The sequence below is a fragment of the Pleurodeles waltl genome, chromosome 8 (assembly GCF_031143425.1).
Source record: "Pleurodeles waltl isolate 20211129_DDA chromosome 8, aPleWal1.hap1.20221129, whole genome shotgun sequence".
Classification (NCBI taxonomy): Eukaryota; Metazoa; Chordata; class Amphibia; order Caudata; family Salamandridae; genus Pleurodeles; species Pleurodeles waltl.
Window position 1 is genome coordinate 297,737,794 of NC_090447.1, and position 20,403 is coordinate 297,758,196.

At 45.0% G+C, this 20,403-nt stretch overlaps 1 protein-coding gene across 2 annotated transcripts in view; it reads left to right on the plus strand.

The window, feature by feature from the left end:
• The first annotated feature begins 3,321 nt into the window (after positions 1–3,321).
• The window catches only part of CADM2 (cell adhesion molecule 2), a 1,888,160-nt gene continuing 1,871,078 nt past the window's right edge, over positions 3,322–20,403 (plus strand). Inside the window, exon 1 of one of the 2 annotated variants that reach the window (XM_069204145.1) lies at positions 3,322–4,055. In XM_069204145.1, the coding sequence (XP_069060246.1) occupies positions 3,995–4,055 (61 nt within the window). In that variant the 5' untranslated portion in view covers positions 3,322–3,994. The remainder of the gene's footprint in view (positions 4,056–20,403) is intronic. The other variant, XM_069204144.1, reaches the window with a different exon arrangement.

Sequence of the window (20,403 nt, forward strand, 5' to 3'; positions counted from 1 at the left end):
TGGATCCACAAAAAGTTCAACATGGGTGTTATAGACATTGGGTGTTGTTTTGTCCACCTAAGGAGATTTGGAAACAGGCCCTTGCTGTAGGCCAGCAACTACTTCTCAGTGTGGACAAAGGCCGCTCACAGTGGGAGTTCACATCCGTCATCTGGTTAGGCACAGGGCCAGGTTAAAGACTAACCCATGTGGCTAATCCCTCGCTCTGTACAGCTGAAGGATGTGGGAAGTATGGGCTGGGTTCCCGTGGCAGGTTTTGTGCTCAAAACTGTTGGATGTGGCATCTGATGAAGAAACCCCAAAAAATCACAGAAAATAACGGTTAAAGTGAAATTATGGTTACACTTGGTCATCATAACTCCTAAAACAGTATGAAAACCCTCAGATATTAATTGAAAGAAATACGGCGAAAGTGAAGTCAATAATGTAATTTGAAATTTAATCAGTAATGTCATGAATAAAGTCATTGAACATGTTATGAGTAATGTCATGTGAACTCATAAGCAGTGCGTGGCAGGGTGCTAGTCATGGCTATTTCATGTAGCATAACTGTAGAATTTAGTGATTCTGGGTTTGATTTATTACCATGGCTACAATTATATTCAGTTTAACAAAACACAATTATATTACAGTTAAACAAATTAAAGCCAAACAAAACTATGGAATTCACTACCTATGGTTAGCTCCACAAACAACTTGGATTACTGCCCTGCAAACCATATCTTGCACACCAGATGCAATGCTCATGTCTTGATGTGACATAAACAATGTTAGAAGTGATATCACATACATCACCATGAAACCTATCAGTGAGGTGACTATTACTATAATATTATTAATTAGACTGAATGAATGTTTTTTATTTAATTATGTTGTCCTTTTATGTGTTGTTACCTATTGGTATAAATTTAGTGAGTTCATAAGCACTGTATTTGTAGTGTATTTGAACCTCTGCTTGTAGCCAAGCCTCACTGTGCATGGCCTGTGGTCATGAATATGAGGGCTGGCTGCAGAGACTAGCCTTCAGTCATGCACAGTGGGTGTTGTCCACAGGGTTATGCTATTAGCGACATGTAATGTTGCAAAACCAAGAAGATATTAGAGACAAGAGGTAAGATTCAGAGTTTGGAGGATGGGAACTCCATCACAAACGTGATGGATATTCTGACCACCTCCGTACAAGTGTGCAATAAGGCAGAAAGGATATATGTCACCTTTGTGGCGAAGTACCAGTCTGCCAAACTCTAAATCATGCCAAAGAGCCATTAGCTTGCATAGGTTTTTCTTAAATATGTTTAGTATTTCCGTATGTTATTATTTTTACTTGCTACTGTGATAGAAAATATCCACTTATATTGTGAAACATTATTTATTTATGGAATTCATGATAAGGGTGGTTCATCTGCAACATGTTTACTTTGCACTTCCTGCAATCGAAGACAATTTGTTTATTGTTGTGGATTATACTCACACTCTGCTTCCAACAACACATGTTCCTAAAAATTAGTGTTGTTTCTGTGTCTTGTGTTTTACTTGTTTTTCTTATCTTTACCAGCTAAACATGTTCCAAGGGAGTACAAACCACACTGCCGCCCCTTCTGCTGTTTTTACTTTTCTTACGGGGAATGAGTGAAAAGCTCTGGGCGATAGAATGGCTGTTGTGCTTCTCCAGTTTCAAACTACCCCGAGTTTAAACCACTTATTCCTCTGGAGAAGCAGCTGATGGTCCCGAAATCCCCTCTTCGTGTATCTCTTCAACAGCTAAGTTTTCAAACGTTGTCGTGACTATTAGGAGGAACAGCAATGGCGTATTGCTCTTCCCAAAATTGCTCGTGTTGCTATGCCGTACCACTTGGTGATGCGGTGTCAGGAAAGAAGAGTTGTCAGCTAATCAAAATTTCAAAATGAACTTAAACTTGCCATAAGCCTCTGGGTTTTGTTCCATTTCTGCAGACTATAAAGGAAGATCCCGCTTGTCGCAAAACGTAGTGAATCTGCGGACTCTGTTTTGAGTCTGTGGACTAAGTGTGTTTTGTAAAAAGTCAGAGTTCACTAGAAACACAATCAGACCAAAACCCCTCCTAGCTGTAAAATCTAATGCGGAAACAAAGCAGTTCTCAATGTTTAAAAGGGTGCCCAAAGTTTCTGATGTTTACTGATTTTAAATCGAAGCCAAGGACTCAAGACACATCTAAATGAGAAATGTAATCCTCAAATTATCTACAGAGTAGGCAAACTACCACAGAGGACCGAAATGGGCCCACGACTTTCCAGGAGTTTGCAAACTCAGTTTATAATCTGTGCACTTTAGGAAAAGTTCTCACGCATAAGCCTCCCATCCCCTTTGCCCCACTATTCGTAAACAAACTATTTTTGTTCTTTGTTGTGTTTGAGGGGCTTTTCATTTTTTCGCTTCAGTACGGGAAGCTACTGCCCACATCGTGAAATTGTGGTCACAAGAGCATGTTTAACAATTGGAGAAAAATGAAAGTATGAGTTAAAAAGCAACCTCTGTAATCACAAGCGTGTTGTTATTTTCAGTGAGCACATAACCCACTAAGCGATATACCAGCATTTGAATTTATAATTTCCAGATTAAGCAAAAACTTCTGCAATGAACACACTAATCCATTTAGCTTGTTAACAGCAATATGAGTCTGTGGCCTGCAAGTGTAGTTAAACACAGTGCTCTGTAGAAGATGCCTCAGCTGGCTGTGCTGATTTTCAGTCTTATGACCAGCAGGTTACACACAGGTGTCAGCGGATGGTGTTTAAAGTCTTAAGCTATCTCACCAGCATTGTATCGATAAAGTTGTTGGATAAACACATCTCTCCAGTAGATGCCTTGACAGCTAAACTATATTAAAACGTTGTCGGACTACGACTAATAAACTAACCAAAATCAGCTTTGCTTTCATATTTGTCCTTGTGGTCACTATAGTGTGGTCTCAATGAGGATATCGTTTCCAACACTGGTGATAGGTCATCATTCATTACTACACTCTCGTATGCAGAAGTGGCTGCCAAAACTCCAGGAGCAAATGAGGAACCAATTAGAGTAGTTTCACGACTCGTAGAACGTCCACTCGCAATTCAAATTCATATTGGGACAATTACGGTTGTTTCTCGTGAACCTTCCTCGAAAGCTTTCAGCCGCTCATCAACGAGACATCCGTCTTCAAAAGCCTTCGTTCAGTCAGCAAAGAGACATCAAGGTTTGGCGTTTGACAGCTAAGTGCAGCGGAAGGGCAGACAGGTAGAACCACCACGACCCCAACTGCCAAATGCTCATTTGCATAAACCTGGCCTCCCGGAAAGATCACTTGCCGAGCGTTGCAGAACAAACACCCAGCACACCGCGCGGGCGGGAAAAAGCCGAGAACCCTCTTTAGTGCGCTGTCAGCGGGACGCCATTCGGACAGGTAGGCTTAGTAGCAAGGATGAGTACTCGGGCACGACGGAGATAGGAGGTAACCTGGCAGTCTCAGCTCACCCCTAAGGGGAAAGTGAAGGAGAAACCGGGGGGACACCTTGAGACTCTGCTTGCTTTATTCCCTACACCGGAGTCCTCCCCTTGTCAATTACGATTGGCTAAAACTCTGTTTGAGAGCTGCGGCGATTGGATGCCTGTCTTGTCGCTCTCTGGAGGCGTGTGCGGAGGGCCGAACAGTTTTCAGTTGGTCGCCCTGGTGTCTGAGGGTTCGGAGATAGCGGCGCGCGCCTACAGCACCCAGCCCGAACCAGCTGCCCCCGTGCAGCGGCGCAGCAGCCCTGTGTAGCGCGCTCAGTAGTTCGAGCCACCTAACATCAGTGCGCAGGACAGCCGGCCCGTGGACTGACACACATCTGCGTGCACAGAAAGAGGAGCGCACGCTACCAGTCTCCAAAGGAGCACCCTGGACAGCTCCCAGCGCTACTGCCGTCTTTCACTATTGGATATATCGCGTCGTCGCCCCCGGGACAGGAGAGCCGGCCGCCGCCGAGAGCAGGAGACATGCATCCTCAGTCAAGAGCTCTGCTGTGCATCTACACCGTGTGGGGGATCATCGGACCAGGTAACTTCAGTTGCCTTTTTGTGCAGTAAGCCCCCAACACCCGTATGCAATAAGAACCGTGCCCTGGTACAGTAATGATCCGACTTCCTTCGTATGTAATAATGACCCGCTTGTGCAATAATGATCCCCTGTGCAATGATGACCTCTGGGTTCAACAGTGAGCCGTGATTCAAATATTACTTTTACGTGAGACCACCGTTAGGCGGACAGGACTGCGCCCCGCCCCTAAGCGTTGTGAGAGAAAAGGTTCCCAAAGACCACGATCTGTGCGTGATGGAGATTATCTCGTCATCACATCTGTCCTGAGCAGGGCATCTGTTCCTTGCTTTCATTGCCTTGAATCAGTGCTCCCACTTTCCACGCGTTAGCAGCAGGCTCTCTGAAGGGCGATTGTCTTGTTATTCTGTTCAAATGTTGTGTTTCTTTCAGCCCACCGCCAACCCGCCTGGTGTTCAGAGGGCTTCTCACTGCGCTAGTGCACCGTAGCCCCTCAAACGCCCTGCTAATGATGGCAGTACTGGTGGCGCAGGCTGCTTCAAGTGCGTGCCACCGGAGCAGCCTCCCCACGGGGCTGGCAGGGATGCCGCTCCTCTGCTGATCTCTGCCCCGAGCTGGAAGTTGACAGGTTGTGGGGCTCGACCACGGGATGCTGCCTGGTTACAGGGATGCTCTCATTCGAAGTCCGGTGTTGGGTGTATTGAACGGCCGCAGAACCCTCACTCCAGTCTAGGGTCGCTCCTGGTTCAGCGCCGCTTGTATAGCATCTGTATTCCTGGGTGAAGTGTTCCTTTGACCTAATAGCTGCAGTTTACACAATCTGTCTCCTCCCTTGTAACACCCCTCCACAGGCGGCTCATATTTGCAGATATTCCTCTAAATTAATCTCCTGCATCTTAGTCCTCTGCGGGTGTGCAGAGGGGTGGTGAGCGGGGCCGTACGTGGCGATGGCAGGTCTTATTAATAATGGTCCTGGGGTTAGTTGTGCAGATTCCTCTTTCATAAATATGTATTTTTCAGGGACGTTGCGCTCGGAGTTGCCGAGAGCTTCTCCCTGGGGTGGGCGGCGAGAAGGGGGCGAGATGGAGACCTCGGTGTGATAGTCGTGTCCCTTGGTGCTGCAAACCGAACACACGGCGACCTTGTAGGGGTCATCGCCCCGCCTGCCATGCTGCAAAGTTCACCTGTCCCTGCGTGCTATGGGGTGTACTGTAAGGGAAGGACTGTGGGCTCAGTGACAGAGCACTGACGAGCTAAATATCCCTGCCATGGCATCGTTCTATTTGTGCACTGGGATGGGGGAGCTGTGCTTTGGAAGAGCCACCCGCGAGTACATGGTTCGAATGTACTTGCCCTCCCACACACAGACTTTTTTGACTGCCCATTTAGACCCCCGCCCCTGGTCTTTAGAGAGACGTTCCTCGAATTGCACCTGCGGGTGCACTTCTACAGAAAACACATTTCCGTTTCCTTCTCTAGTTTCCAGCTACTGGAAGGATTGCTTGCTGCGGGATTATTCCATCTTCACATAGAAAGATGCAGTGCTGGAATGCCAGCAGCATCCTTGCCGGAAGTACCAAGCGCGCGGTTAAAATAGCAATGCATTACAGGGGCGTCGGTGCATTGATGCAGCAGGTGCAGTGACACTGGAGCTAAGAGCCCTGAGCGTCCCACTGAGCCCGACGATTACTGTATTTTACTAGCCCAACAGTAGTGAAATGGGCCATTTCCCTTACTTTCTCAATAGCCCGTGGCATCCCTGGTACGACCCCCTTGCGTACCCCCTCTCCTCACCTGGGGAGACAGACTGTCCTGTTGTGGGAGGCACATGGGTGGTGGTCCTCGGTGACTAAGGGTAGGGAGCATGGCAGTTAAAACACGCCTGAAGGGAGCACACGCATGGCAGGGAGTGCATTGATAATAAATGTGGGATAGCACAGGTTAGGTGTGGGTCGGGTAGGCACATGAGAAGACCCCTGCAGGGCGTAGCATAACAGAGTCCACACAGTGTGTAACAGCACGGACGGACGGTTGGGGGGGGGGGGGGGCATTCTGTGCTGCCTCGTGGTTCCAAGCAAGGTGAGCAGAGACATGGGAAACTGGACATATTCCTCGGTCCCTCATCACCTACACAACTCACAACAGTGTGTGTGTGTGTGTAGAGGGGTGGTGGTGGTGGGGGTGTTTACTGTTTGTGTGTTGGAGGTGGGGGGCTGCAGATTTGCCTACTCCTACCATGGTCAGCATTGATCAGAAAGGCTTTTTGTCCCTATCAAGCACAGACTTGGTACCTGAGCAGCTGTACACTTTGACCCCCCTGAGATGATTTCGCAAATGTGTGATCTTGTGCGTCTCAGTCTATTCCGGATGCAGAGTTAGTTTCCCATCGTGCACAGTGGCACATACAGTATAGATTGTGACACTGCGTGACAAACAGATCGTCCCCTGCGATCTCTGGTGCAGACATGTCTTGTGATGCCCACGGATGTGAAATGTTCATTTTCCGAGTGAAACAGAACTCCGTCCACTCTCTGGGATGAGATACATGAGTAAACTGCTCGCTCGAACTGTTCCCCTGTGGCTGAGGGCTCTTGTGTCTGAGAATCTTTATTCTACTCAGGAGTAGTCTGCTCTCCGTCTCGTCTCTTTTGCTCCTACTTGGGTGTGAAGCAGTATTGGGAATCCTTCTGTTTCCCAGTGGTCGTCTCCTCGGTTTTCGTTGTGCCAGGCAGCGAGTAATTGTCAGAAGCGTGAGGTGTTTGCGTTAGTAGAAATTCAATCTTCTCGCTCTTGTTACCAAACCTCGCGGCCCTTCTCTGTGAAGCCATTAACTTACATTTACAAAACCAGCCTTTTTTTTTTTTTTACCGAGCTGCTTGGTAACAGCCTATCGCTCCTTGCACTCAGGCATCGGTTATTTTATGCTAGCGCTCTGCTTAAAAAAAAATCAGTCTCATGATGGCCTTGAAAACTTCCTGTGATTGCAAAGGGTACCGGGCCTGGCCGGATGCCAGCCCGTGGGACTCCCTCCCTGGAGGGCATTCTCTGCCAGCCTCGCACAAGCCCCCGGCTCTCACAATCCAATAATCTGCACGGCCGGGATGTACCGCCGCCTCAGCTGCCCTTTCTTCCCTCAAGCTGCGAGCTCTGAGGTCACGGCGTGGAGGGAGGAAGGGAGGGGCGTACAGGCCGCCGGATGAGTGGCATCCGCAGACAGTCTGCCCTGACCCCGGAGGCGGTCTGAATGAAGGACAGCTGCTCGCTCCGGGCTGTCTCTTCTGTGTACTCTGTGTCTCATCTGCGCTTCTCGTATCATCGCGGCGTTCTACACTGAAGGGAGAACAGTACCAACCCCGTAAAATAGCCCCCTGCGCTCTAATTTAAGACTGTTTTTCTGTTCATTGCTCACATCTTAGAGTAAGCAGGAGGTGAGTTGGCTTCAGCTCTGAATTGCAGTTGCTGCAGCCCCCTGCTGTGTGGTAATGCAAATGACATCTAGATGGTTTCATTGCACACTTCTCCGAAACTCTGGACATAATATGCTCTTATGCATCAAAAATATAGAGTGCCAGTGGTCCCTCAACTGGATTTGGGGGCGTTTATAATCGAACACCAGCTTTGACCCCCCCATTATCCCCAAGTGTAAAATTAATTGCTACCCTGTTCAGTTTGGCATCTTGGAGACCGAGTTCCATACTGAAGGGTTTTAATATGTTTTAATGTTATAACTCTTCAGCAAAATTGGCAGAGTAAACAAAACTTGTGAATTTGTAACACTAGGGTAAACAAAGTCAATTGAGCATTCTGGAAGTCCTCTGGCAAGACGGCATTTTCTGAAACGCCGCCCTTTGACGCTGGCAGTTCTTCGTGCTGCAACCCTAAAATGTACTGTTTTGTGGAAACGAATGCAGAGTTTCCCGTAAATCTAACTCACACGAAGCACTGTGTGCGGCCTGACTCCAGGATACGGGGTAATAAATAATCTCTGAGGCCGAGTGGCCGAAGTCAGTCTTCTAAAAGGCATTAGCTGCCAGAACAGTTACCCGGGCAACTAAGTGTGAAATCGCTGAGCAGTAAGAAATGGGTTTTATGTGTTTCTAATGGAAGTAATGGTTGCTGCGCGAGGTATTCCATCTCCAGTAACTCGCGGATTAGCAGGAAGTGGCGCTCCCCTGGCCTAGGCCATGACATATAGTGCACTCCCAGCCAGTGTACCGTCTGGCACTGTTCACACTCACCCCTTCCATTGGCAGCCAGCGAGGCACTGCGTGAGAAGCAAAACCAACGGCGTTGCAGGCATTGCATTTGGTAAACCTGCACGGGAAGCAGACGAGACAAGCTCTCAAACGCCTTTAGGCTCGCCATCTTACATATAGTGTTTTTAAAGTGATGGAATCTGTCCATACGTCCTCAACGGATATGTAATTTTTCTGACACGTTCTTGCGCCAGTCACAATGAATGGGAAATAACATTAACTAACCAGTTTGATATGAGTGTAATACACGTTACAAAGTTTTTAAGGGCAAATTTGTGGTTCCGCTCTAAGTACCCCACCTTACTGGAGCATGGTAAATTCTTGTAAAACACGAAATTGTTAAATTCCCAACGCAGATTCCCACCTTTGGGTCAGGGTGCGTTTTTAGTTCTTGCTATTCTTTGGGTGGAACAGGAGGACATACCTACCAGGTTTTAGGTCTTCAACGAAATTCAGATGAGCGAAGTAATTGGCAGATCTCTTTGTGCTTCCAGCCCTGGGACTACATTTACGCTTCTGGCGGATCTCGCATCCTGGCTAGCACTGAGTAGCACGGCTGTCCGCCGGTCACAACCCTGTCGATTCTCATTTGTTAGCTGCTGTCAACAGCTTCATCCTTCTTGCTTTTTATGTGCAGTTTGAGCATGTCCCAGTCCAATTTTATTCCTCATTTCTACCTCCACCTCCGTTAATCATGTAATGTGTGTGTCATGGGCCCCAGTTAAAAAAGGGAGAAATGCCCCTTCTCCCCAGGCAGGGTAGCAGTGATTGGGGCTTAGTGGGCTTCTTGCACCCCTTCATCCTCCCGCACCAGTGATAGCTTCACCCCTACCATTAGTGTGAGCGTCCCCGCATTACCGTGAGCAGAGAGGTTGTCAGTACGTGTTGTCACTTCCCAAGTAGGACGGGGCAGAGCGAGTTGTGTGTTGAATTGAATATTCAGAAATGCATTACTTTCTCCCTTGAATTGTGTTTCAATGCAAAAGTTTGATGGATGAATCGTACTGGGCACACAAAGAGCACCGTGTTTCTATAGGGTTAATGCGTGGTTAAATATTGTAAAGCAACAATTCATTTAGTAATCTTGAAAGTGTATTTCAGCACTGCTCGCGTTAACAGAAAGCCGCAACGAGTTGGGTGCTTTCAGAGTGGGCAGAAATGTATTTGTGGGTCTGCTCTTGTTGAGCCCTTCAGTTGTGTCGCCCTACTTTCGAAGTGGTGACGACTGGGGACAGTACTACTTGCTGAGAGTTAGACACACTGATATGGACAAGTCCCACATGTTGTGCCATTGGCGAGGTGGCGACTCCTTACACCCTTGACTGCAAGTACAAACAGCGTGAGCAACAATGCCCAGTCTAATTTCTTCTATCTCGCATTGATTGGGAGGGAGACACTGGCACTCGAGTGCTTCACAGCGTAGAGGATTTGACTGATGACGATGTATCCAGAGGTCACGATGTCCTGTTGTTATTATTGTCATTATTCGCACCATCTTCGACCATCATCACCGCTATTCTTATTTCTTTTTTGGAATCTGCAGTAGCTAAAACCCATTCCATAAATTACTGATATCTTCTGCCGATATGTGGCAGTTTTATATCATTATCCAACTGTCTACTGATTTGACGCAGCAACACATTGTTGAGACGCATCCACCCATCTGGCATCGTATCCATTATTATGTAAAGTAAAACGAGAATATTCTTCAGTAAATTTCCAAAGGAGTGTTCTCGTGTCCACACATAACTTGACATGTCCCTTTGGGGTCGAAGAGTGATTCTAGGGTCCTGATCTTTAGCCTGTTGTGTTTAAATTGAGAAAGAGGGGCCACAGCTAATGTAATAAACAAAAGAAGATTTCAGGCATTAATCTGGGCTGCAGCTTAGAGGATTGACTTTAGAGGTCAAGAGGAAGAAGGCAACATGTGCATTAATGTGCTAAGCATCTGTGGAGGAAAGGCCTGTATAAAAACAAACAGTTGTTTACGTGCTTAGACATCAGTTTGGTAGAAAGAGACAGTGGTGTGGCTCTGTAACACGCATATTGAGGGTTTAAAACGAATGTGCAAAAATCAATGAAGCCGGGGTAAATGAATTATGTTTGGGACTCCAAAGTCACCTAGGAATGTAGGGGAGGAATTGAATCGCTGGTGATTTGGCGAAGGTACAAAGTGGACACACAGGCTAACCAGGAGTTGTGTGGTTTTCATCAACGTCTACTGAAATCGCTCCTAGCTCTCTAACTTCTTGAAAAGGAGGAGGTCGTCCCTGGTCTTTTTCTCTGTTAAATATTTATGGGTACATTTGTCACAGTGGGTTTTGGTTTGTGTTCCATCACCGAGTACACATTATAAAATGTAATCCATTATTATCCATGCACTTATATTTTCTCTATGATTTGTATGCAAAAACAGTATTTGAATTTGTGGAACACAACCCCAAGTCAATTATACAGTTTTGCTTGGGATAGTGTTAAAACTGTGCAATTCTTAAAAATGAGCCCTACCTCAACGTGCAGTTAAATGGATGCAATGCTGGTTGCCCAGTCCGATTTAATTTAGGGTTTCCATTAGTACTAATTGAATCTAATCTACTACAATATAAACATGTTAAATTAAACACCATTTATTGTGACGTTACTTAGGGCTAGTATTAAAGAAATTAATGATAATATCATTTTATTTAATGTAATTTAGTGTTAGGCAAGGTTTTGCAGTAGGGTACATGTAATGGATTGGGAGTTTGAATACATGGACAGTCATGATTTAATCATCATTAGTCTTGGGGATATGATTTCCAAGTAATGTCACGTGGAAGCAATGGTGCCAGTGCAACGAGACGGAGATGTAACGCAATACGGTTTTTGTGCTCCATCAGCATTTTTCATGTTTGCAATATTTTAAAAGCTACTGACGACATTTACCCCAAGCTGCAAAAAAGTTATTTTTTTCTGGTGCAAACTCTATCAAATCAAATTAAATCATTAACATTTATAAAGCTCGCTACTCACCCGTGCGGGTCTCAAGGCGCTAGGGGGAAGAGGGTTACTGCTGCTCGAAGAGCCAGGTCTTGAGGAGTCTCCGGAATACGGAGTGGTCCTGGGTGGTCCTGAGGCTGGTGGGGAGGGTGTTCCAGGTCTTGGCCGCCAGGTAGGATAAGGGCCTCCCACCCTCCGTGGAGCGGCGGATGCGAGGGACGGCAGCGAGAGCGAGGCCGGTGGAACGGAGGAGACGGGTGGGGGCGTAGAAGCTGAGGCGTCGGATTAGGTATTCTGGTCCCTTGTTGTGGAGGGCTTTGTGTGCGTGGGTGAGAAGTCGGAAGGTGATCCTTTTGCTGACTGGGAGCCAATGCAGGTGTCTCAGGTGGGCGGAGATGTGGCTGTTGCGGGGTACGTCGAGGATGAGGCGGGCGGAGGCGTTTTGAATACGTTGAAGACGTTTTTGGAGTTTAGCGGTGGTCCCAGCATACAGGGTGTTGCCGTAATCCAGGCGGCTAGTGACGAGGGCGTGGGTCACGGTTCTTCTGGTGTCAGCGGGGATCCAGCGGAAGATCTTGCGGAGCATGCAGAGGGTGAGGAAGCAGGCGGAGGACACGGCGTTGACTTGTTTGGTCATGGTGAGAAGAGGGTCCAAGATGAAGCCGAGGTTGCGGGCGTGGGCAGAGGGGGTCGGAGCGGTGCCAAGGGCCGTGGGCCACCAGGAGTCGTCCCATGCGGTCGGGGTGTTGCCGAGGATGAGGACTTCCGTTTTGTCTGAGTTCAGTTTCAGACGGCTGATCCTCATCCAATCTGCGACGTCCTTCATACCATCTTGTAGGTTGGTCTTTGCGCTGGCGGGGTCCTTGGTGAGGGAGAGTATAAGTTGGGTGTCGTCGGCGTAGGAGGTGATGATGATGTTGTGCTTGCGTACGATGTCGGCGAGGGGGCTCATGTAGACGTTAAAGAGTGTCGGGCTGAGCGAGGAGCCTTGAGGGACGCCGCAGATGAGCTCGGTGGGGTCTGAGCAAAAAGGTGTGAGGTAGACTCTTTGGGAGCGGTTGGAGAGGAAGGAGGCGATCCAGTCCAGGGCCTGGCCTTGGATCCCGGTGGAGCGGAGGCGGGTTATTAGGGTGCGGTGACAGACGGTGTCGAAGGCAGCCGAGAGGTCGAGGAGGATGAGGGCGACTGTTTCACCGTTGTCCATCAGGGTTCTGATGTCGTCTGTGACTGAGATGAGGGCGGTTTCAGTGCTGTGGTTGGCTCGGAATCCGGATTGTGAGGGGTTAAGAAGGTTGTTGACTTCCAGGAAGTTGGTAAGCTGTTTGGTTACAGTCTTCTCTATTACTTTGGCAGGGAACGGGAGGAGCGAGATGGGGCGGAAGTTCTTCAGGTCGCTTGGGTCAGCCGTAGGTTTCTTTAGTAGGACGTTGACTTCGGCGTGTTTCCAGCTTTCGGGGAAGGTAGCCAATGAAAAAGAGGAGTTGATGATGGTCTGGAGGTGCGGGGCGATGATGTCGTCGGCTTTATTGAAGATGAAGTGTGGGCAGGGGTCCGAAGGGGCGCCAGAGTGGATTGAGTTCATGGTGGTTTTGGTCTCTTCAGTGTTGACGTGGGTCCAGGCGTTGAGGGTGATGGCTGGGGGTGTGGGTTCCATGTTGCTCGGCTGGGTCTGGTGTCCTAAGCTGTCGTGGAGGTCGGTGATCTTGCGATGGAAGAAGGTGGCGAGGGAGTTGCACAGGTCTTGTGAGGGCGTGACGGTGTTGGCGTTGGCGTTGGGGTTGGAGAACTCTTTAACGATGCTGAAGAGTTCTCTGCTGTTGTGGTTGTTTTTGTCCAGTCTATCAGTGAGGAAATTCCGTTTGGCTGCGCGGATCAGGTGGTGATGTTCGCGGGTCGCGTTCTTGAGGGCGGTCATGTTGTCAGCGGTGTGGTCCTTGCGCCATGCTTTCTCGAGGGCGCAACAGGTTTTCTTCGATTCCTTAAGGGTGTCAGAGAACCAGAGAGGTTTTTTGGTGTTGGCCTGTCGTGGAGGGCGTCTGAGGGGAGCAAGGTTGTCTGCGCAGTTGGTGATCCAGTTCGTGAGGTTGAGGGCTGCGTCGTTGGGGTCGGTGGTGAAGGTAGGTTGGTTGTCTATGAGCGTGGAGAAGAGCTGTTCTTTGGGGATTTTGTTTCACTGTCGACGAGGGATGGGTTGAGTGCGGAGGTGGCGGGTCTCGCGTCGGAAGGTGAAGTGGACACAGCTGTGGTCGGTCCAGTGTAGAGCGGAGGCATGGCTCTGTTTCAGAGGTCTATTTCTAAGTCTAATTTATTGTACATCTGTCCATCAGGTTTTTCTGCAACAGAGATCCAAAATTAGCATTTGGGTGTCAAATTCATTACTAAAGAGTGACAGTCTCAAATCTTTTGAGCTCACAACTAACATGCAACTGCACTTGAAACAAAGAATCTGAGGTGAAAGCAATAGCCGTCTGATATTTTTAAAGAAGATTCATCCAATGGATTCAAAGTTATTAACATTCTAGAAAAAACAATTTCTCATCGACCAATTTACTAAATAATATCTAAAGATACACTAGATTGACATCTGCCAGGTTTATATTGATTTGGTGATGTTAGTACCTTGGCCAATGATAAGGGAACTTTGTGAAATAAGTGGTATTGTGCTTATGGTTTAACCTAGGGTCTTGTTTTGTTAATACAATTATTTAATTACACCCCTTTGTCAGAACATTGGAAGGTGCAATAATAGCCTTTAGAAAATATTGAAGCCGGAATTTAGTACCATACTTCTTAATCCTAATACATTATTACCCCTTTAATGAGAACTATCAACTAAAACTATTTAATTGTATCGCATATTGCAAGGAACCAAGACCCTTATTATTATGAGTTGCACAGTACTGGTTAGGTGGAAACTCCTTACCCCTAATTACCAGCACCATGCAGTAACACCCTGCTAATATTGTTCATTTACAAGTTAAACCCCATGGAATGGTGAATAGTTGTGTAGACCCATGTTTTCCCAGCAAAAACACACAATTCCCAACATATGGTGTTTAGCTCCTGTTTACCACCTACTCTGAGCAGGTAGTAAATTAAAGGAGGGGCTTTTGTGCAGGGTGAGGGTACATGGATAGTTATAGGGAGGGTAAGAGATGGAAGTGGAAGAAGTGCCCTTTCAGTGTTCCTCCCCTTACCAGAAAAGGTGTCTAGGGACTAGACCTGGCTGCTGTTGCAGCCAAAGCCTTTAGGGATTTTACCTGGCAGTTTTTCTAGGCAGTAAAATTCACCAAGGAAAACCAGTTTGCAGAGTCAAATCCCCATCACTGAGGCATAATGATGGCCTCAGTTGCTCACACCAAAACTCTAAAATAATAATAATAATGATGATAATATTAATTACAACAATAATATTATTAATACTAATGATAATAGCGACAATAATAACCTCATTAAAACTATTATCACCTTCATAATAATAATAATAATAATACTAATAATAATAATAATAATAATAATAATAATAATAATAATTATTATTATTATTATTATTATTATTATTACTATTCCTGTTAATATAATTGTTAATTAAAATGGCAGGTCTTGGAAACACAGATTATCTGCTGCTGTGCCAAAGTTTTGAACCAAACTTAAGCACACATTTGAATCTTCTTTTTTCAAAAACTTCTGTGACAATAGTCTGCAGAGGTAATCAAGATGATAAGCATTTTCCATTGTAAGGCAACTCTATATTTCTTGAGTGCAACCTCCCAACTAATAACTCACACATTTTTAGAGAACTATACATGACATATTTGTGAAATGGTCTATAACTTAGACACTCGCAAAATTTTTCCCATGGACCAAAATGTCTGGTCTGTTGTGTTACCGAGGGTCGCGTTGATACCTGGAGGGTGGTGGGTGGGGGCTGTAGGAGTAGGGGTTAGGTGTGCTTAGAGAAAGCGAAGCATGTTCATCTTTTGATTGAATTGCACAATGTGGAACTAGAAAACCTGGGATCCATCCTGGCATCCTCACTTTACCAAATTGGGTGATCCTAGGCAATTTTTTTATTTCATTTTCTCTCCTTTTCTTCATTATTATATGTAAGAGGAGCTTAAAATATGACTTCAAGATGTGCACTGTACAAAACCTTCTCCTATGTCTGATTCAATAAACTATAATGTTATCCATGTAGAATAGCAACAGTAGCCACACAGAGTGTGCACATAACATACTTGCCTCTTGGTTCATTATTGGCATTGTTATGTCAGGGTCGGGAGGGGGAAGCATGAATGTTTCTAAATTCATGTTTGAAATCTATCACTTTAAAATACAAAAAATAAAAACTTCTCAATGCATTGATATAATCTAATGTACAAAGGTGAAACAACTTTGCATATCATATTATAACATGTTTTTGCAAGATGTCTTTAAAACTGACATCGCACTGCATACCTTGCTACTGGCTTTGGGGCAGCCCTTCCCTTATCACTTAAAGGCTTTATTGACTATTTAATTCCTTTGCGCCTGATTAATTAGCTTTTCCACGATTCCAGCGTGTCTTACCCCTTGTGCGTTTTTGCTTTAACCTTGCTTAATTAGATGAGTTGTATCCTTCTACTTCTGATGTCATGGAAATATTCTTTTTTTCTTTTGCTTGTAATTTAGTAGTCCAGTGGAGTCCATGCTCTGCTTCTTCCTCTTTCTCTGTGTTTGTGCTTTGCACTCTTTCTGTAGCTTCAGAAATCCCTGTCACCTTTCCTTCACTCAGACACCAAGCACTGCTGTGACTCAGTGTCACTCTGATGCTGTGCCAATTGCCGAAACCTAAGCCTCCGTTTATCAAGCTGTTTCATGCAAACAAAACGTTCAAAATAACTGTACCTGTCTACATTTCTGAAAATCTCTGGAGTTAACAGCATTCTCAAGGTCATACCAGTGTTTTTTTTTTTGTTTTGGAAAAGATTCAAGATCATAGAGCGACACTAATTTGGAAGAACTTGACTAGCTTCTGCACTCTTTTACTAATTAATTTCGAATAAGCCTGGATGAAATGAAAGTGTAACCCACAAGTCTCAAAACACTGTTTATTTGAGTTTATTCTATAAAGAATTGGAACAAAAATAAATGGCATAAATTAAAAAGTTAAACATGGACTACAGTTGTTTAATCTATTGACTTTGGTATCTGTCTTTTCAGTATACACATTTTGTAGAACTTGGAAGGAGCTTCACAACAACCAAGGTCAATTGGCTATTCCCATAATGTCACCTTCTGTTTTTTTTGGTTCATTGTTTCTACGATAGATGTTCGACCATATTATTCTTATAGACATACTTTCTTTCTAGAAACTTGTCCATGAGGTTATAGAGTCATTTAAAGAGTAAAACATTTGTATTTGTAGTACAGTGATACATTACCATACTGAAAAAGTCGGGTGCTCGTCCTTGAAAGAAAACAGAAGAATGACTATAAACTGAAAATCTGATTAAACAGTCTTAGAAATATTAATGTTGTAAATATCAGTCTATTAGGCTCTTACAATTGAAAACATGCCTTCATGAAATTTGACTAATCATGGAAATTAGGACATAAATAACAGTATTCATATAGCGCCTACTTTGTCTATTTTAATCAGTAGTAATTAAAGATTGTTTTTCATTATTCCTAAACTAGTATTAGTCACTTCTAGAAATTGCTATCCTGTTAACTACCTCTATCCTTCATATCATTTGATTGCTCTACATCAAAGGCTTATACTAAAGAAATACTTAAACCATAGATTATCAACCTGAGATTCTATGCTCAACTTTGAAGTGGTGATCATTTTATTTTTATTACGCCAATTCTGAAAAACCTTTCAACAAAACCTGTAAAAAATACATCACTATGATTTAAAAACTTATTAGACATAATACATGATAATACTTACCTTTAAACCACAAAAGCCTATTGCAAAAGCTTTCTTTGAAAATTATGCTGGTTTGCATTTTTTCCAGCAAACAAACTGATTTACCTTACTGAAATGAATTTTGACAGTCACTTTAACATTCACAGCAACATATTGTAATATATTTTGTATATTTGTGATTACTTTGAGTGATGTGTTCAATAGCAAGTGCCCTTTTGATTTATCAATGTAGGTAAGGGAACTGACTATCATGCCCATAACCTGATCAAACACAGGAATGTAAACATTTGGCACCTTAATATAAACTCATTGCTTTATGGAATCCACTTCCTGTTTGAGAACATTTCCAAGAATTTGTGTCAGATAGCATAGGTATATCTAGGTCAGTTGACAGAGCAGCTAACATATTACACTGAAAGGCCAGTTTTGTCAATTAGCTTCTCAAGTAGATCACATACTTTCCATGTTCTAAGGTTCTGTATGCAATTTCCTGTTCTATTTCTACAACATGTAATTCCAAGGGTTTTTAAAATCCTTTTACTATTTCTCAACTACTATGTTATGTCATGTGTATTTATAAATCACACTATCACCCTCAGCGATATCTAGGCACCTAGCAAGTGTGTGTGCCTAGTCCTGTCTATGGTGGGTGAGTTGTTAGACTTGGCATCCTTGTCATGGTTTCCCCTTACTTTTTTGCCCTATGACCTCCTGTTTTGCTGACCTTGTTTTTGCTGACTTTAAGACTCTGGGCACTTTACCACTGCTAACCAGTGCTAAAGTGCATGTGCTTTCTGCTAAGAACATGGTAATATTGATGTAGCCACAATTAGCATATTTCATTTACTTGTAAATCCCTAGTAAAGTGCACTGCAGGTGCCCAGTACCTGTAAATTAAACTCTACTAGTGGGCCTGCAGCACTGATTGTGCCACCTCCTTCGACAGCCCTTCAAACATGACTTAGGCCTACCATTGCAGGGCCTGTGCATGAAGTTTTAAACTGCCATGTCGACCTGGCAGTTAACCCTCTTGCCAGACCCAAACCTTCCTTTATAATGCATCTGCCCTTGGGGCTGTCCGAGTCCGAAGGTCGGACCTGTACAGCCCCAAGGGCAGGGGACAGTGTATTTAAAAGGCTGGGCATATACTTTTTAGTTTTACATGTGCAGGTAGTGAAAAACATTTTCACTTCTGGAAGGCCTATCTCTCCCATAAGATAGCTCTGGGATTACCTTATTATCTTTTATAAGTGTAATTTCCCTTTGGGAACAGATGTGAATCCCACGTTTGGTATCTCTGCAATAAGAATTTAAAATCACAACCTATGGTGGAGTTAGATTTTAAATTGTAATTCTAAAAATACCAATTTTAGAAAGTTGGAATTTTCTTACTTTAACCATCTAGTGCCTTCTGCCTGTCTCTGAAGACACATCTGGGTGCGTGACAGCTATGCTCTTGTGCATTCCCTCCAGACAGCCACACACACACAGGGAACGTAGGTGTGACTGATGGATCATCAACACCCTGATGGCCCATCCTGGGGAGGATGGGAGGGAGCAGCTGTCAATTACACCTGAATGGGCTGTGTCCTGATTTCATACAAAGGGCTGCATAACCCCCTTAGTGAATCTGGAGCCAGGGCAGAAAGAACAGGGACTCTATGCACGTCCATGGCCTCTCTTTGAAGTCACCTCTTCTTCAGAGGCACTACTGGATATAAGAACTGGACCTCAGACACCGCCAACTCAAAACGGTAAGAAAATGGGTGTACTGTATGATAGGGTTTGGCCTTATTGTGTAGTTCAGTCACATTTATTTTCTTGGATCCAATCTGGTATTTACTTCATCTTTAGCTCAACCCTTTGGTAGATATGGCACATAGCAGCAAGATTTATCAAACAAACAATGTGTAAAGCATTTAACAGCACCAAACAACAGAATAAGAAAGTCATCAAAAAAGAAAGGGACACAACAACAATTTTTAGAGTGCTTGATGACTAAAATCCACTGGAGCATTACAGAGCAGTTAAAATCTTTGACATCAACTGCAAACAAGCATTGGCAAGTCAAAACTTTAAAAACTTTTGAAAAGTTTTGAAATGTTTGGAACCCTGAAAACAGTGACTGCAACCTGGGTTGGGCAACCAAATCTGACAGGATAGAGGTTTATGAGTCTTAAAAGGAGTATTTGCACGTTTACCTGGCCACCAGAGAATTTTGTGAGTGAGTTCCAATCTTTACAGGATAACTGCCATTGACTTCTATGGAGTGGTCCGAATGCTAATGGATGCAGGCTTAAAGATGCATAATGAATGCTCCAGATGCTGTACAGTCCATCAGGTGAAGTCCGATTGAGTCCTCTGTCCACAGGTGAGTGGGAGAGACTCTGGCTATGGATCTCAAGGTCCCAATACGTCCTCTATGCAGGGGTCAAAGGGCTGCTGATGCATATTTTCCATTCGTGAAACACAGCAGTCATCATGCAAACCTTTGGTGGTGGCTACTGTCCATTGGAGTGGAAGAATCCAGTCACAGTCAACACCTACGGGTCTAGCAGACTATGATTCAACTTCTGGCTATTTCCAAATTGTCAGTTGAAGAGATGCGATTTGGGTTTCTCCAGCTTTCATGTCCCTAGTGCCGCTCTGGGGGCAGTCATATGACCTTTGGAGTCTCTGCTTCGGATTGGGGCTGGGGATCAAATTTTAATGAGTCGGACATGAGAACAGGATCCAAGCTCCACTAGCCCTAAGTTCAGCAGGTGCAGTCATTCTGGTATCACAGCCACTCTTTGTGTCCTTCCAACAGGTGGAAAGTGGTCTTCTTCTCATCCTTGGTCCAAATCCAGTGAGTACCAAAGTCTTGGATACCAGGGGTGCCCATTATATCCATGTGAAGTGCCTGGTGCCACAACGTGATCACACACCAATGGGCTGGTAGGCCCCCTCTTATCTGGTGTCACAGTTCTCGTGATGTGTAGCATCAGGCTATCCCAGAGTTCATCTTGCATGCCACAACCAACATGGCTAAATTCTCCCTCTAATGTGGGGACCTTGGTGTCCCATTGTTGGTGGTGTGGTTACCATGGGCTGCACACCTGCAGACAACTAGTTTGGAACTGGTTTTCCTTTCTTTGGCCCTGGCTCTACCCTGTCTAAGGGAAACAAAAGGCTTCCTGCGTAGGAGTGTTGTCAGATCGGC